General features: G+C 41.9%; 1 protein-coding gene across 1 annotated transcript in view; it reads right to left on the bottom strand.

Annotated features, from left to right (window-relative positions):
• CACHD1 (cache domain containing 1) overlaps positions 1-17,028 on the bottom strand; it is a 241,146-nt gene that overhangs the window by 78,688 nt on the left and 145,430 nt on the right. The window contains exon 4 of the mRNA XM_062191475.1: positions 11,255-11,361. Coding sequence (XP_062047459.1) covers positions 11,255-11,361 — 107 coding nt within the window. The remainder of the gene's footprint in view (positions 1-11,254; positions 11,362-17,028) is intronic.

The following is a 17,028-nucleotide window of genomic DNA, read 5'->3' as shown; positions in this document are numbered from 1 at the left end:
AGCTGATATTTATCCTTGGTATTTATGCTAAGAATAATATGAGAATATGGAATGGCTTATAATGTACTGATTAAGAAGTGGTAGACTGGGGCCCATGTTGTGGTGCAGTGGGTTAAGCCACCACCCGCAGTACTGGAATCCAAATGGGCACCATTTCTAGTCCTGGCTGCTCCACTTCCAACCCAGCTCCCTGCTAATGTACTTGGAAAAGCAGCAGAGGATGGCCCAAGTGCTTGGGCCCCTGTGCCCATTTGGGAAACCCAGAAGAAGCTCCTGGCTCCTAGCTTCAGCCTGGTCCAGTCCTAGCTATTGTGGACATTTGGGGAGTGAGCCAGCGGGTGGAATACATCTCTCTCTGGCTTTCCCTCTCTGTAACTCTGTCCTTCAAATAAGTAAAACAAATATATTTTTTAAAAAGAAGTGATAGATCGATGTGTGTATGTGTGTACACAGTATGTTTGGATTTATCATGCTAAGTTTCACATGAATAAAATGACAGATTCATCAGCAGAATCTGTCATTCTACATACCTGCAACATTTCTGTGTGCTGATGTGCTGCTAGGCTAAGGAAACTCATGCTACAATCACAATCACAACCACAATCTTTCCTTCATTGAAGTCCTTCAAAAGTCCTGAGTTTCCCATTATAAAGACGAATAAACAAAGGCACAAATAAAATGCTAGCTTCTTTCATTCAGTAAGGATTTACTGTGTACATGTTATGGGCAAGGCACTGGATTGGACATATAGCATACAAAAAGTGGATAAAAAGGGGCATAGGGTCAAGGAGATGTGTAAACAAAAAATTAAAACTAAGCATGGCTCAGAGCAAAGTTATGGAGAATTATAGCTGAGCAGACACAACTCTGAAGGCCCCTAGCTTTTGGGCTCACCTGGGTTGGCAGAGGCCGCCGCTGAAACCATCCTCTCCCATGGCCAATCCCGCCTCCTTCCCTTTTCTCAGGGGCTACCAGGCTCCATCTCAGAGTCTGCTTCTTGGGAAACCCAACCTGCCACAACAAGCTACAAGGTCAGGCAAGGTAACAGCATGAGCAGAAATATGGAGGAGGGGAAGAGGTTGACGATTTTGGAGAACTAAAAAAGTGTTTCCCTGAGACTTGAGCCCAGAACACTTAAGGAGAAGCAGTGAAAGATAAAGGTGGGGGCTGGCACTGTGGTGTAGCAGGTAAAGCTGCCGCCTGCAGTGAGCAGTCCTGGCTGCTCTACTTGTGACAGCTCTGCTATGGCCTGGAAAGCAGCGAAAGATGGCCCAAGTTCCTGGGCCCCTGTACCCACATGCGAGACCCGGAAGAAGCTCCTGGTTCCTGGCTTTGGATCGGCCCAGCTCCAGCCATTGGGGTCTTTTGGGGAGTGAACCAGCGGATGGAAGACCTCTCTTTCTCTCTGTCTCTGCCTCTCTGTAACTCAGCGTTTCAAATAAATAAATCTTAAAAAAGAAAAAAAGGGAAAGGAAAAAAGATAGGGTAAAGGCCTAAGCTCTACCTACATCGTAGAGGCAAAGGGGACTCATCAGAGGTTTCTGAGAAATAAAGTTACAGAGCAGGGATTTTCTTTTTGAAAAATTGTTTATTAGGGAGGTAGAGAGAGAAACACACACATACACAGACAGATAGAGACTGAGCTCCAATCCATTTGATCACTCTCCAAATGCCCACACTGACTCCTGCCTGGGGCCCAAACTAGGAATGGACAACTCAGTTCAGTTCTCCCACATGGATGGCAGGGAGCAGGGTGCACACAGGAAGCTGGAATCAGGAGTGGAGTTTGAATTCAAACTCTGCATTCTGATATGGGATGTGGGTGTCCCAAGTGGCAACTTAACTGCTAGGCCAAATGTTCGCCCCAGAACAGGTATTTTCAAAACACCATTACCTGTACATGATGTATTGAAGAATTCCCAGTGTAACCAGGAAGGGGGTGCCAGTGATTGTGAAAATGAACCCAGACTGAAGATCTTAGAGAGATCTGTGTCCAGAAGTTGGTAATTCAATAAGTAAACTCTGAAATAGGCTACGGCTGGAGCTAGAGATTTAGGATTAAGCAGTACATGGTAGGAGCTAAATGGAGAATCTTCAATAAGGGCAGGAGGGTGGCAATTAGAAGACATGTAGGGATATATATCCCGAGGGGCAGAACAGAGTGAAAGGAGCCCCAGAAGACTCCTAAGGACTAAGCAGAGAAGAAAGAGGAGGGATCGTAGAGACTCATTTTAGAGAAACCAAAGGACGAGATAAGTTTATACATCAACCACTACAAAGTGGACAAATAAAATAACAAGAGCATTGGGGCTGGCACTGTGGTGTAGTAGGCTAAGCCTCCACCTGCAGTGCCGACATCCCATATGGGCACTGTTCTGGCTGCTCTTCTTCTGATCCAGCTCTATTTATAGCCTGGGAAAGCAGTAGATGATGGCCCAAATGCTTGAGCCCCTGTACCCCCACAAGAGAGACCTGGAGGAGGCTCCTGGCTCTCGGTTTCAGAATGGCCCAACTCCGGCCATTGAGCCCATTTGGGGCGTGAACCAGTGGATGCAAGACCTTTCTGTCTGTCCCTCTGTCTGTAACTCTACCTCTCAAATAAATAAATAAAATCTCAAAAAAAAAAAAAATAGCAGAGGATCATTTGAAGTCCTTCAAGAGAGTAAGGATATCCAGTAATAAAAATATTCATTTATGGGGCCGGCGCTGTGGCTCACTTGGTTAATCCTCTGCCTGCGGTGCCAGGTTCTAGTCCAGGCTGCCCCTCTTCTAGTCCAGCTCTCTGCTGTGGCCCGGGAGGGCAGTGGAAGATGGCCCAAGTGATTGGGCCCCTGCACTCGCATGGGAGACCAGGAGGAAGCACCTGGCTCCTGGCTTCGGATCAGCATAGCTCCGGCCGTAGAAGCCATTTAGGGGGTGAACCAATGGAAGGAAGACCTTTCTCTCTGTCTCTCTTTTAAAAAAAAAAATTATTTACTTAGTTCAAAGTAATATGAGGGGATGGGAGTGGAGGGGGAAAGGGAGGAAGGGTAGGAGTTATCTTCCATCTCAATAGCCACATCTGGTTGAGGCTGAAGCCAAGAGCAAAGAACTCCATCCTGGCCTCCTATGTAGGTGGCAGGGGCCCAAGTACTTGGCCATCTTCCCGTGCCTTCCCAAGTACAATAGCAGGGAGCTGGATGAGTAGAGCAGCTAAGACTCAAACTGGCCCTCTGATATCGGTAGCTTATTAACCCGCTGTGCAAAAACACCAGTGCCTATCCAGCATTTCTAATACTGAGATAAACTGGGACAAAGTGTTCAATTGGAGTGGACTGTTTAATCCAATGATTCCATACAATCATTACTAAAATGATATACAAGCATAGTTATACATACATAGGAACTTCAAAAAGTTCATAGCAAAGGCATATTATGAAAATATTAAACATAGGGGGCAGTGTTGTGGTGTAGTAGGTAAAAGCCTCTGCCTGCAGTGCTGGCATCCCATAAAGGTGCCGGTTCGAGACCTGGCTGCTCTACTTCCATAGCTCTCTGCTATGGCCTGGGAAAGCAGTGGGGGAATGCCCAAGTCCTTGGGCCCCTGCACTCATGTGGGAGAAGAAGCTCCTGGCTCTGGCTTCAGATCGGCCCAGCTCCGACCACTGCAACCATTTGGGGGGTGAACCAGCAGATGGAAGATCTCGATCTCTCTCTCTCTCTCTGCCTCTGCCTCTCTGTAACTCCACTTTCCAAATAAATAAATAAATCTGTAGAAAAGTGTTATACATGAACTTAAATTTTTTGTATCAAAATAAAACTTATTTTTAAATTCCATTTAATTTAATTTGTGGAAAACAAACTTTTTGACTTATCACTGTGCATATGCATGAGAATATTCAGAATACATTTTCTTTTTTTAAAAATTTATTTATTTTATTTGAAAGGCAGAGTTACAGTGAAGAAGGAGAGACAGAGAGATCTTCCATCTGCTGGTTCACTCCCCAAGGACTGGGCCATCCTCTGCTGTTTTCCTAGTTGCATTAGCAGGGAGCTGGATAGTAAGTGGAGCAGCCGGGACTTGAACGAGTGTCTACATGGGATTCTGGCATTACAGAAGGCAGCTTAACCTGTTGTGCCACAGCACTGGTCCCTCAGGGTATGTTTTCTAAGTTTATAAAAAAGTAGGCCATATTCATTATAATCATAGTGTACTATATTATGTATTATAATATATAATCAATTATGGGCAATAAAATTTTCTGAATTCAGTATAATAGGATTATTTTAAGGAATATAAGAAAGGTAAGATTTAAGTATTTTAGAGTATAAGATGAGAGCTTGATGGGGAAATCAGAGGAAAGAAAAGGGCCCTTTGTTGGTTGACTTAATTTTGTTCATATATATATAGATATAAATATGCAAACATAAGTGAATACAAACTGAATCATATAAGCTCAAGAATTTAGATTTTTAACTGAAGATGTGATATAAATAATTACCATATCTTTTTATGACACTAATACAATTATGAAGCAAGGGTAACTGGGCATAAAAAAAGAACAAGAAATTCCAGGCTTGGCTCATTTTTATTTTTTAATTTTAGGCTTTTAGGTTGAATAGGCCTTTTTCCTGCTTTGTTATTAGGAAAACTGTTTGAATACATATCTAACAGATAATTTTCATGGTCCAGATGATATGGCTCCTTGACATAGAATGAGGTTATATCCCTATAAACCCACAGTAAATGGAAAATATTTTATATTGAAAATATAACCTAACCTAACTTACTGAATGTCATAGCTTAGCTTAGCCTATCTTCAACATGCTCAGAACACTTATATTAGTCTTACACAGTCCAACGTAAGCCTATTTTATTTAATTTTTAAAAGATTTTGTTTATTTATTTGAAAGGCAGAGTCACAGAGAGGCAGAGGCAGAGGCAGAGAGAGAGGTCTTCCATATGCTGGTTCACTCCCCAAATGGCCACAACAGCTAGAGCGGGGCCTATCCAAAGACAGGCATCAGGGCCTTCTTCCGGGTATCCCACGTGGATGCAGGGGGCCCAAGCACTTGAACCATCCTCTATTACTTTTCCATGTCATAGCAGAGAGCTGGATTGGAAGAGGAGCAGCCAGGTTCCAAACCGGTGTCCATATGAATGCTAACACTGCGGGTGGAGGCTTTACCTGCTAAGCCACAGCACAGGCCCCAAGCCTATTTTATAATAAAGTTGAATATCTCATGCATGTACACAGCAGCTTTGTAGGCAAGATGGAATGAGAAAACAACACAAACTCTACAAAACACTGGCAAAACAGTACACTGTAGAGGGTGTGTGGTCTCCTCTTGTGACCATGTGTCTAACTGAGAGCTAGGGCTGCCCAGCTTCACAAGAGAGCATCCTACAGCACGTGGCTAGCCTGGCTAAAGAACAAGATTCGAAGTGTGGGTTCTGCTGAATGCTTATCACTTTTGTACCATTGAAAAGTTGAAAAAAGGCAGTCTCCAGGGCCTACCTGTACCTCCCGTAGCATTTACTTCTATAACGTGACTTATAAATGCCCCTTACACCCCGTGAATCCTGTATCTCAATGAAGACCGCAACGTTACCAAGATCGAAGTTTGCAACTTCAAATGCTCTTTAAATCAAACACAATAAAGAAAGTCCAGACACTTTTTCTTTCACCGAGAAAGACTAACTCCCACTTCCACTCTCACAGCAATTGCATAACTCAAGAGAGCAAGAGGCAACTTTCCTTGTGGACTCTTCAAATAAACTCTCTTTAGGGATCAGGCCACGCGAAAGAAAATAGCGCAGCAGGAATTTGAAAGAAAAAAAAAAAAGAGAGTGAGAAACTGTGGATAAAAGCAAGAAAGAACCTGAGCAAAACATTACCAGCACCGTAATATAACACATGCACTGTCAAACTTCAGTTATTTGAATGGTATCAGGGACAAGGAGTCAATTGAGTAAGTAGAGTTATGGTAGGGGTGGTTTTAAAAAAAAGAATGCACATGTGTGTTGGATGGATGGACACATGACTTAGTTTTGGATAAATGAAGCTAAGAATGGTTTACAATTTATGTGAGTCTGCTTCCAGTGAGTCTGAAAGGCAATCTGAAACTGTTATCAATTAAGGGTCCATTGATGGATTATATACAGTCTGAAAGAGCCTGAGGCTGGACATCTTACAGATGTAAATATCAGACATGTGATAGCCTACGGAGTACATTAATTCTGCTCTGAAAAGAGACATGAACTGTAGAGGAGGAAAAGGGGGGAACTGTGAGGTCACCCTTCCCCATCCACCACCCCTCTCGCATTACAAATGACGGCTCGAATGTGTGGACCTTGGGATGCAGCCACTGCCTAGTAGAAAGTCACAGAACTTCAAATGCAGTCAAGTCAGTTCTTAAATACCTAAACATTGCCAAAAGCTGCTTGTAAGTCCAGCTCTGTCAACTGTGCTAAGGACTCTTGTTAGGTAGTAGCTTGTACTTGGGACATGCTCTTAGCAATATCAAACTTTGAGATCTGGTCTTTAACTACATTCTGCCTACCACTTCCCTCCCCACCCTAATTTTCAATTATGTTAATGTTCTCCCCCTTAACAAATAAACACTGAAATAAAACAGCATCTTGTTGGGATTCTTGATGATTTGTACAGCTGAACTTTACACAGAAAGTAATCGTAACTCCTCATACCTGGTCCGCACTTTCAGCTGCTGATTTTGCTTCTCAGTTCTCCGAGAAAACAGAATCACTAAGAAGGGGATGTCCCCAAGTTCCAGATACTTTGACACTACAGCCATCACCCTACAGGCATCAATACCCACTTATTTTTCCTTCCTTCTTAACTATGAATGAACACTGTCTCTACTTGGATGCTACTACTTATGATGTTTAATCAAGGAAAAGGCTCCCGTGTCATCAGTTTTGCTTTCCTGGATCATTCCCTTTAGCACATAAACTGGCTGTAATTTTTCTTTTCTTTTCTTTTTTTTTTTACAGGCAGAGTAGATAGTGAGAGAGAGAGAGAAAGGTCTTCCTTTTTGCTGTTGGTTCACCCTCCAATGGCCGCTGCGGCCGGCGCATCTCGCTGATCTGAAGCCAGGAGCCAGGTGCTTCTCCTGGTCTCCCATGTGGGTGCAGGGCCCAAGGACCTGGGCCATCCTCCACTGCCTTCCTGGGCCATAGCAGAGAGCTGGCCTGGAAGAGGGGCAACCGGGATAGAATCTGGCGCCCCAACTGGGACTAGAACCCGGTGTGCCGGCGCCACAAGGCGGAGGATTAGCCTGTTAAGCCACAGCACCGGCCTGTAATTTTTCTTTTTAAAATTATCTTCTTGACTCGCCTGGCCCTCCAGCTTTCTTCTACGTAAACCTCAAGCATTCTTGGATTTACTGTCTCTAACGCCTCTTTCATTCTCAAGAGTTTGAACTCACCTAAAGCATGGGTTAAAGCCCATGGTTGGTTTTCTAAACCCTCATCTTACTGGAACCACTTGACTGGTTGATCTCTCCCTCTTTCTTTAAACCCTTTGATCACTTGCTTCAGGGAGATGAGTCTCTTGGTTCTCCCCACACCAGACCAGCTATTCCTTCTCTAAGTCCTTTCCTGCTTCCTCTTTTCTCAGTGTCTTCTAAGTGGTAAAGCGCCCCAAGATGCAGTCCATTGAGCACTTCTCTTTTTAGCTGAATCTCTTGCTACGTGATCTTAGTAAGTCTCATGATTTAAGTCCCACCTATATGTAATGAATCCCACATTTATTTCTCTAACCTGATCTAGTCTCTGGACTCCAGACTTGTATAATCAACTGCCTATGAGGGCTTTCTATATGGATTCTAGTGAGCATCTCAAATTTAACTACTAGAAAACTCAACTGCTGATTCCTTATCTTCTCTCAGCATTGTCATCACAGTAAACAGCAACTCTCTTTCTCATTGATAGGTTAAATGTCTTAGAAGGCCTTCTTGACTCTTTTCTTACTCATACACCATGACAGGCCCTCCCCTTTGCAGCTCCATTATCCAATTAATCAGCAAACCCTTTGGTTCCCCTTCAAAACATATTCAGAATTCAACCATTTCTTACCACCTCCACCATCGATACATCATTAACAGCATCAGCATTTGTTGCCTGAAATTTGGAGTAGTAACTAGCCTGTTAAATGATTTTGCTGCTTTCAACTTTGCTCATACTCTTGTCACAACACCAAGTAAACCTTTTGGCCTTAGTCAAATCATGTCATTTCCCTTTGCAAATCCCTACCCCACTCCAGTGGCCACCTTTCTCACTCAAGGAACAAGCTACAAGTCCTTATAATGGCCAGTGAAGTTAGGCTCCTGATGATCTGGCCTTCAACTACCTCTCTGGCCTACTCCCTCAACCACCCCTCTGGCACATACCACCACAACCCTTGCAGTTTCTGAGCGCATCACACTTTCTCCCAGCTCAAAGCCTCTGCTGGGATATGTTTCCTTCAGTCGGCCTCCTGATTCACAACCCATCTTACCCAGATCTCACTGATGAGCCCTTCTGTAAAATAGTAAGTCTCCTTCCTCCCAACCCATCCCCAGGCAAGAATATTCCCTCGGTCTGATCCCTGTATTACTTTTCAATGATAGCCACCATCATCATCCGTCAGGTGTATTTACCTGTCCATTCGTTTCAAATCTATGCCTTCAGGCCCCCAAATAACTAGTTCTTTGTTTCATTTACAGCTCCTGACCTAGTAAAAAGGAGTGTTTACCACAGAGAAGGTACATGATAAATATTTGTTGAATGAATTCTGCCTGTACATTCCAATTCATAAATGGAAGGCTATTGTCTGGAAGAATGGCTTCAGTATTCACACACAAAAAAGGCCTACTACTATTAATAATGTTACAGATAGATATCAACAATATGCTCACTATCTGAAACAACGAACAGACATAAAATAAGGCAATGAGGATGTAGCTGACTACAGTAGTTTCCAGATTCTCCAAGATTTAGTCCATTGAGGTGGGTGATCTGGCAAGGGATCATCACTGTGGACCCCAATTTAGCAAGTACTACCCTTAGACTGCCCAAGTTTGCCCTTTCTTACTTTCCCAATCACATAGTCAGGAGGGTAATTGTGCTTTCTTCTTTTTTTTCCCCATGAAATCAAATTTTATTTATTTTTAGCCAATAGATTTGATGCCTAAATATTATTTCTTAAAATTTTTAGAAAAATTATTTAAGGTATACAAATTACATGTATACAGATTTAGGAGCACAGTGATACTTTCCACCCTATCTTATCCCACTCCCACTCCCACCCCTCTTCCTCCTTCTCCTATGCCCTCTCTTAATTTTCACAATGATTTACTTCCAAGTTTACTTTACAGTCATAAAATTAACCCTATACTAAATAATGAGTTCAACAAAGAGTATGAAGAAAAAAATCACTCTTCCTTAACATAGAGACAAGGGCTATAAAGAATCATCAAAGCTCAAAATGTCAATTTCATTCTCATATATTAAATTTAACTCAGTTTCCTATACAAACTCAACACCTGGTTGAGGATCTATTATCAGAGGTAGGTTAAGAGACACTGTCTACCAGAAAGGCATTTCAAATAAATGCTTTTGGAAACAGTTTATAATTTCTTCTTAACTCTATTCTTTTTCTGATTAAAAAAGAGATTTAGTTTAAAATTAGAAACATTAATATGAAAGTAAAAATACTCTAAAAGATAACTGTCAACATTTCTGTGTGGCTCCTTCTAAATCTTGTATAAATAATGCACTGATTTCTTTATTAATTCAAATATATCAGAAGTGAATGTGATCATAAAAATTTGCATACAATGTTAGATTAGACTGTGTATTTTTCAGGCACACTTACTCAAAGGTTGCTATTTCAGCCAAGTCTTCAAACCTAGCAATGTACCTTGTGTTCTGAGCATTTCTTTTTATTTATTTATTTATTTTTTTGACAGGCAGAGTGGACAGTGAGAGAGAGACAGAGAGAAAGGTCTTCCTTTGCCGTTGGTTCACCCTCCAATGGCTGCCGCGGCCAGCGCGTTGCGGCCGGCGCACCGCGTTGATCGAAGGCAGGAGCCAGGTGCTTCTCCTGGTCTCCCATGGGGTGCAGGGCCCAAGCACTTGGGCCATCCTCCACTGCACTCCCGGGCCATAGCAGAGAGCTGGCCTGGAAGGGGGGCAACCGGGACAGAATCCGGAGTCCCGACCGGGACTAGAACCCAGTGTGCCGGCACCGCTAGGCGGAGGATTAGCCTGTTGAGCCATGGCGCCGGCCAAGTGTTCTGAGCATTTCTGAGGGGATGTACTACATTTGGGACCCTGGAGAATTGAGTCCCAGCTTTGTACCAACTGTAGAATCTTCCAGTTTCCTCTGCCCATTCTACTTTGTTCTGTCATAATTTTAATGCAAAAATTCTCATTTAGCTTCCTTTCTAGTAGTACACCCTACCTATTCCAGAGGACTTCTAGAATCTCTGACCAATAAAAAATAGCTGAACTCATTATAAACAGACCCAGGTGCTATGTGCCTGGCAGAGTTCTGTCGGTCCATTTATCTAGCAGTTATAATTTTATTATCCCTAAGAAGCATGAAACTTAAAGCTCTTTCTTTCCAGACTTAATAGATTACCTGGTTTGTGTAAACAAATCCCAAAGACTACAATTTCTCTCCCAGACAGAGATTAGATGCGGCCCTAAAAGTAAATATTCTGGTCCTCTGGCTTCCTTCTTATGTGTCTACAAGAGAAATAGACTGAGAAATTCAGTTCTTAGTGTTTAGAATTAGATTAGAGCCTTTAGCTTTCCAGCCTTCAGCTTTCCAGCCATAAGGGAAGTATAGGACCTGAGTCCCAGATTCTTCCTTGGTAAAAAATCTGAGCACTGAGACTGCACACATCTTAAAAAGTAAAGCCTCTGGGTTCTGAGGTCCATCAATCAACAAATGTACGTTAGACAAAAAAAAGGGGAAATACGTTATGGTACTCTAGATTAAGAAAGCAAAGATAGGTATTACTTTGGAGCAATAAGCAGTTACACAAACATCTACTTCGTATTTATTATCACTGCATATGACTTAATTCCAGTCTGATGGTTTGTCTTCCAATCCTTCTTTGGATGCTTAATTTTCCAGCAAGAAATACCCATTAAGTATATTATATTTTTCTTCAAAACTTATAGAAAAATGTTTGAAGCAATACATTTATTTAATTCCATCTGGTAGAATACAGTTCACCTTCATAAAACCAATAGATTACTGACCTGAATTTAAGTCTCGTCCTGGGTTGAAGGCCCGGCTATTAACAGTGGTAGAAAGTCGATCACAACTAATTGTTCTAGATACATTAGTATTAAAGTTTCCATCAAATCTGAAACAATAGAAGAGAATTAAAAATCCTCATTTAGTCATTATTCAATCCAGAAAAGCCAACCAATAAAAATAACACCCACACTGTGTGAGAAACATATCAATCCAAAAATAGTAAAACTTCAACTTTACAGTTAAATACTCACAAGTCATTTCAGAACAGTGTGTGTGTGTGTGTGTGTGTGTGTCTGTCTGTCTGTCTGTCTGGGGGTGGCTGGTGCCCTCTGTAACTAGAGGGCTTAGAAGTCAAGTTCAATTTTAGGAAGATTAAAAAAAAAAAATCTTGGAGCCAACTTTTCCTAATGAATTTGAGTCAGTACTATTGATAAAATCATATAGGAAACAGATGAAAAAATTCATATTAGAATTATAAAAATTCAGACTTGAGCTTTGACATCACATGTAAAATAGAATTCTTTAAATTAGCCTGTCCGAAAACCAATGCCAGAGTATACAGACAGTAGTGAAAGGGAAAGAATGGCTATGGAGAGGTAAAGTCTGGTTTTGAGTCCCCGCTCTGTCACTAACAACTGGATGGCCTTAGAAAACTTCAACTTTTCTGAGCCTCAGTTTTCATATCTGAAGAAAAAAAAAGATAAATCTTATTTTCCAAAACTTAAAAAGTTAGAAATAATGTATGGAAATTTTCATGGTACACGATACACAGCTCGAAGCTATTAGATTGTAATGCAAATAAGGTCTTTTTATTTCCAGTGGATGTAGCAGATTAATAGTAGAGCTAGAATAATGCTAGTACTGTGGCTACAAGCTGATCAATAAATGTAAATGGAATCAATGAGCCATTTGCTAGAGAGGACAACAATCTGAAAGACTGTAACAGGAAAATGTGACAACAAATTTCTATGTAGTCATTAAGAGTGAATTAAATTAGAGGCTGGCATGGTGGCGTAGTGGGTGAGACCACCACCTGCTGTGCTGATATCCCACGTGGGAGCTGGTTTGTCCTTGGGCCCCTGCACCTGAGTGGGAGACCCAGAGGAGGCTCGAGGCTCCTGGCTCCTGGCTTTGGATCAGCTATTTGAGGAGTGAACCAGTGGATGGAGGACCTTACTCTCTCTCTCTCTGCCTCCTTCTCTCTTTGTATAACTCTGACTTTCCAATAAATAAATAAATCTTTTTAAAAACAGAGTAAATTAAATAAAAAAGTAAAGAAAAGTCTTGAGTTTCTAAGTAACTCATTAGGGATTTCAGATACTGAAGACTCCTGATGTTTTTAAGAGATTTTCCATTGAACTCAACTGGAAATGAGGTTTTCAAAAACTTGTATATCTCATATGCCACCAATGAAATTCCATTAATGTAGGTAGAGCAATGATAACCCAGGAGAGACACTTCTAAAAATCCAGATCAATTTGAGGATTCACATGAACTTTTATTATCTGCTGACCACAGCAATAATGCCTAAGTGCTATTAAACTGAACTGATTGTACTAGTATGGGAACTAGGCCTTCACACAGTGAGTTAGTCTTGTTTATCACATATCTCAAAAGAGGAGGTAACTGGATTTAGGGACCTTTAGTCCATCCTCCATTCAGTGCAGAATTATATCAACTGCGTCAACTGGGCCTCAAAGGACACAGTTGCTTCACCAACATGGTTGCTCTTCCTTGGACCTGCTCCAATTTGTCTAGACGGGTAGAGTGCTGCCTTAAAAGCCACAGATGGAGAGAAAAAAAGAGGTTAATACTCCGGCAGCTGCCTGCGTGCATGCAGGCAAAGCAGTATCACTATCATCTCACTTTTCTCCATGCGCTAGCTAGCCACATGAACCCTATTCCCCCACAAACATTTAGGCCAGATAATAAATGTTTTAGGTTCTGTGGGCCATAATGTCTGTTGCAAATACTCAGCTCTGCCATTATAGTGTGAAAGCAGCCACAGAGACGACATAAAAGATTGATTGTGGTTGTGCCTCACTACAACTTAATTTTCCAAAATCGGTGGTGTGCCAGACTTGTTACACCACTGTGGCTCTAGAGGAGGGCAGAGAATTCTGAAATGATGAAAATGTATTATTTCTGCACTGCCCAATATGGCAGCCATATGACTACTGAGCATTTGAATTGTGGCTAACATAAAGGAGGCACTACATTTTTAATTTTATTTACTCTGAATTTAAATGTAAATAGTTACTGAATAGTTGCTACCATATTAGACAATGCAAGGCTGAGTTTTCCTGTTTGCCTGGTCATCCTTCAGGTCTTTGTTCATGAATGACTTCCTCAGAAAAGCTCCTGGCAGTGGATGACTCTTCAAGTGTATGTCAAGTATCTCACATTTCTCTCGGAGCATGTGCCACAATTTAAAATTTATGGTTATATTTGTATTCTTTATGGATTGGGGTCCCTGAATAAACAGTCCCATGAGAGCAGGCACCATGTCTCATTGGTTTTGCTCACCATTGTACACACGACACTTAGCACTGTTCTCATAAAAAACAGGTATTCAGGGCTGGCGTTGTTCAAGCTGCCGCCTATAATAATGTCAGCATCCCATCCTGGCAATGGTTCAAATCTCAGCTGTTCCATTTCTGATCCAGCTCCCTGCTAATGGCCTGGGAAAGCAGCAGAACATGGGCTCCTGCACCCATGTGGGAACCAGGGTGAAGTTCTTGGCTCCTGGCTTGGGCTTGTGGCCATTTGGGGGGTGAACCAGCAAGATGGAAAATCTCTGTCTCTCCTCTGTCTGTAACTCTGCCTTTCAAAGAAATAAGTACATCTTTTTTTCTCTTTTTTTAAAAGTAGGTACTCACAGTAGCCTGTCAGGAATGTCTTTGGTGCCTAGCACTGTTCTGGATTACCTCAAAGGCTCCAGAAATCTTAACACATGAGGACCATGACTCAGAAGAATGGTTCCTACTTGCTGAAAATCTAGCTACATCATAATCTCCTGAGATGCATGTTTGAATGAAGATTCCTGCGATCCACCCTAGGAGAGTCGGATTTACCGAGTCTGGGGTAGGGCTGGGGAATCTGACTTTGCCAGGTTATAGAGGAATGAGAAAACTTTCAGTCCTGCCAAGCAGATTCCTTTAGATATAAGGCAGAATGGCTCTCTGCATGAGCACAGGTCATTCCTAGTGTGTCCCAAGGAGATCAAGGACAGAGGGTATTCCAGTTTGAATTAGATCAAGATAATAGAATGGTTCTCAGGTATGTCTGCAACTCACAATCTGGACTTTGCTGAACAGGTTATGAACTCCCTTTACATTTCCTATTTCACAGTTGGGAAAAACGACATCATGGATCATGTACAAGTCAGGACCCAGGAGAGGCTTGAACCTATCACCCAACTCCCTTCTAGGGATGAGCCATATACCACTCTGCTTTACTTTAAGTGACACAAGGAAGGAACTGTTAAAAGGGGTAACTCAAGAGGGTGAATGACAAACCCTCCCAGGAAACTGGCAAGTATGGGGTGTGGCGCTGCCACCTGGATGCTGGCACCATAGCCTCAGCCGTGCCCTTGAGAAAGCTAAAGTCCAGCACTAAGCATGCAGATTCCCTGGGTCTTTGTGAAATGGAATCTGCCTCCCAGCGACCAGAGAAACCAGGGAACTATTAGTAAAGGTTATTTCATTTTCTTTCCTGAAAAGATCACCTCTAAGAATACTAAAGAAAACATCTTTGTTACAAAAACGGAGGTGACTCATTAACAAATGGAGGAGCTCAGTAAACAACGGTTGGTCATAAAACAGTTTCACGATGTAGTACTTGTCATCAATAATCTACCCAACCTTCGTTGCCCATTATCTCCAATTCTGAACACTTCTGGTCCCTTAATCCATGCTTTTCTGACTCTAACTGGGATGCTTACCAGTGTGCACTGCACACATTCTTTAAGGCCTAGGTCAAGTCATCTTCTGCTTCCAGTCCCAGAAAATGAGTCCTTCCATCTCAGATGACTACTACCATTCTGCTTCTTAATGCTATGTCTGTGCTGTCTTTTTCCCCTTTTTAAATACTGTCTTGTAATCAGGATTACTATGGTACCACAGTCATATCCATTAGATACAGATTTCGACTCTGTTTATATCAACAAAACATTAATCGATTATCTTAGTTCATTCAGGTTACTTTAAGAAATTGCCATAGAATAAGTAGTTCATCAACAACAGAAACTGACAAGTATTTTTCACAGTTCTGGAGCCTGAGATGTCCATGATCATGGCACTGGCAAATTCAGTGAATGGGGAGTCCACTTTCTGGCTCACAGCTGGTAGCCTTTCACCAGGTGCTCAATGAAAGGGGGAAGGAAGCTTTCTGGAGTCTCTTTTGTAAGATTGCCCAAGTCTTTGGGCCCCTGCACCCATGTGGGAGACCCTGAAGTTGTTCTTGGGTCCTGGCTTCAGACTGGTCCAGCTCCAGCCATTGTGGCCATCTTTGAGGAGTGAACCAGCAGATGGAAGATCTCTCTCTCTCTGCAACTCTGCCTTTCAAATAAAGAAATAAATCCTTAAAAAAAAAAGTCAGCTTCCAGCAATGAAATCTTAAGTTATTTGGGATTTTCCATTTCTTTCTTAGGTCTAGCACATTGCCAGGAATATGAGTACTCCACAAACTCTTATTGGATGACTGAGACATGAGAAAGGGTAGAGAGCGAGGTCACCAGAAAGCTCCAGGTGTTTGATTCAAAAGGATTCACTCAACAACAGCTGTATCTCACCCTAGTTTCATCTGCCTCAAGTTCCCTCACTTTGCTGAATCTTGGCCATGGAGCATGTATTCATCAGCCAAGCCAACAAGAAAAGCCAGCCTTGTCCTGCTTTTCTCACTAGCTCTGCCACTACCCTGCCAGTTAGGTAAGGAAGTAGTTGTCAGTGGCGCTTATGAGATACAGGAGGAACAGTGTGTCCATGACTTGGGGGCTGCTGGGCCGGGAGCAGTAATTACCAGAAGCAAAAGTGAAAGGTGATTTCTCTCCCTGCTCCAGTCCCAGGTGCTAATGCCTGCTTCTCTTCCTAGAGTGCAAACACAGGAGAACAACATGCTTAGCCATTCTTATTACATTAGCTACCCGCAGGCCCCAGAGGAATGACTGCCTTGCCAAAGACAGGAATGCATTTTATGTGTGTGTGCCTTTAAGAAAAGCGATCTATAAAAAGAAACATGCTGTTTAACCTGATTTGGAGACTGGGGTACTCGCTTGGACATCACATATACTAAAATTGGAGACTGTGAAAAATATGAAGTTCATGCTTAAAATACTTTATAAAGACATGTCAGTTACTCTTAGGGGTTTTTCATTGAGCAGTATGTTAGCTGCCAGTCACATGTATATAATTTCAGGTTTATGGAAAGGTCAAGAACTGGTAACATCCAAGACTTTCATATAAACTAAGAGGGCAATCCAACTTAAGAGGTTTGGTTTACTTCATTCTTTATACCTGTGCTTTTAAAAAGTTAGTAATGATGATAGAAAAATCCTCTCTAAATCTCTTTTAGATCCTGGTTCTAAAAAAATGGAGATATTGGATTATGACTGTTGTCTATATTTATTTCCTAAGATAAAACCAGTGTCTGAAATACAGTTTCAAGAGAAATAACTCCATCTCTCCCACCCCCATTAAGTTAAAAAAAAAAAAAAAAAGCAAAAGCAAAAAACTTCCTTCTGGATTTACTTTCATGAACAAATGATCGAAACTGC

The sequence above is a fragment of the Lepus europaeus genome, chromosome 5, assembly GCF_033115175.1.
Source record: "Lepus europaeus isolate LE1 chromosome 5, mLepTim1.pri, whole genome shotgun sequence".
In the NCBI taxonomy this organism is placed as follows: domain Eukaryota; kingdom Metazoa; phylum Chordata; class Mammalia; order Lagomorpha; family Leporidae; genus Lepus; species Lepus europaeus.
Note: the sequence above shows the minus strand (reverse complement) of the source record. Positions and strands in the feature narration are given on the sequence as shown.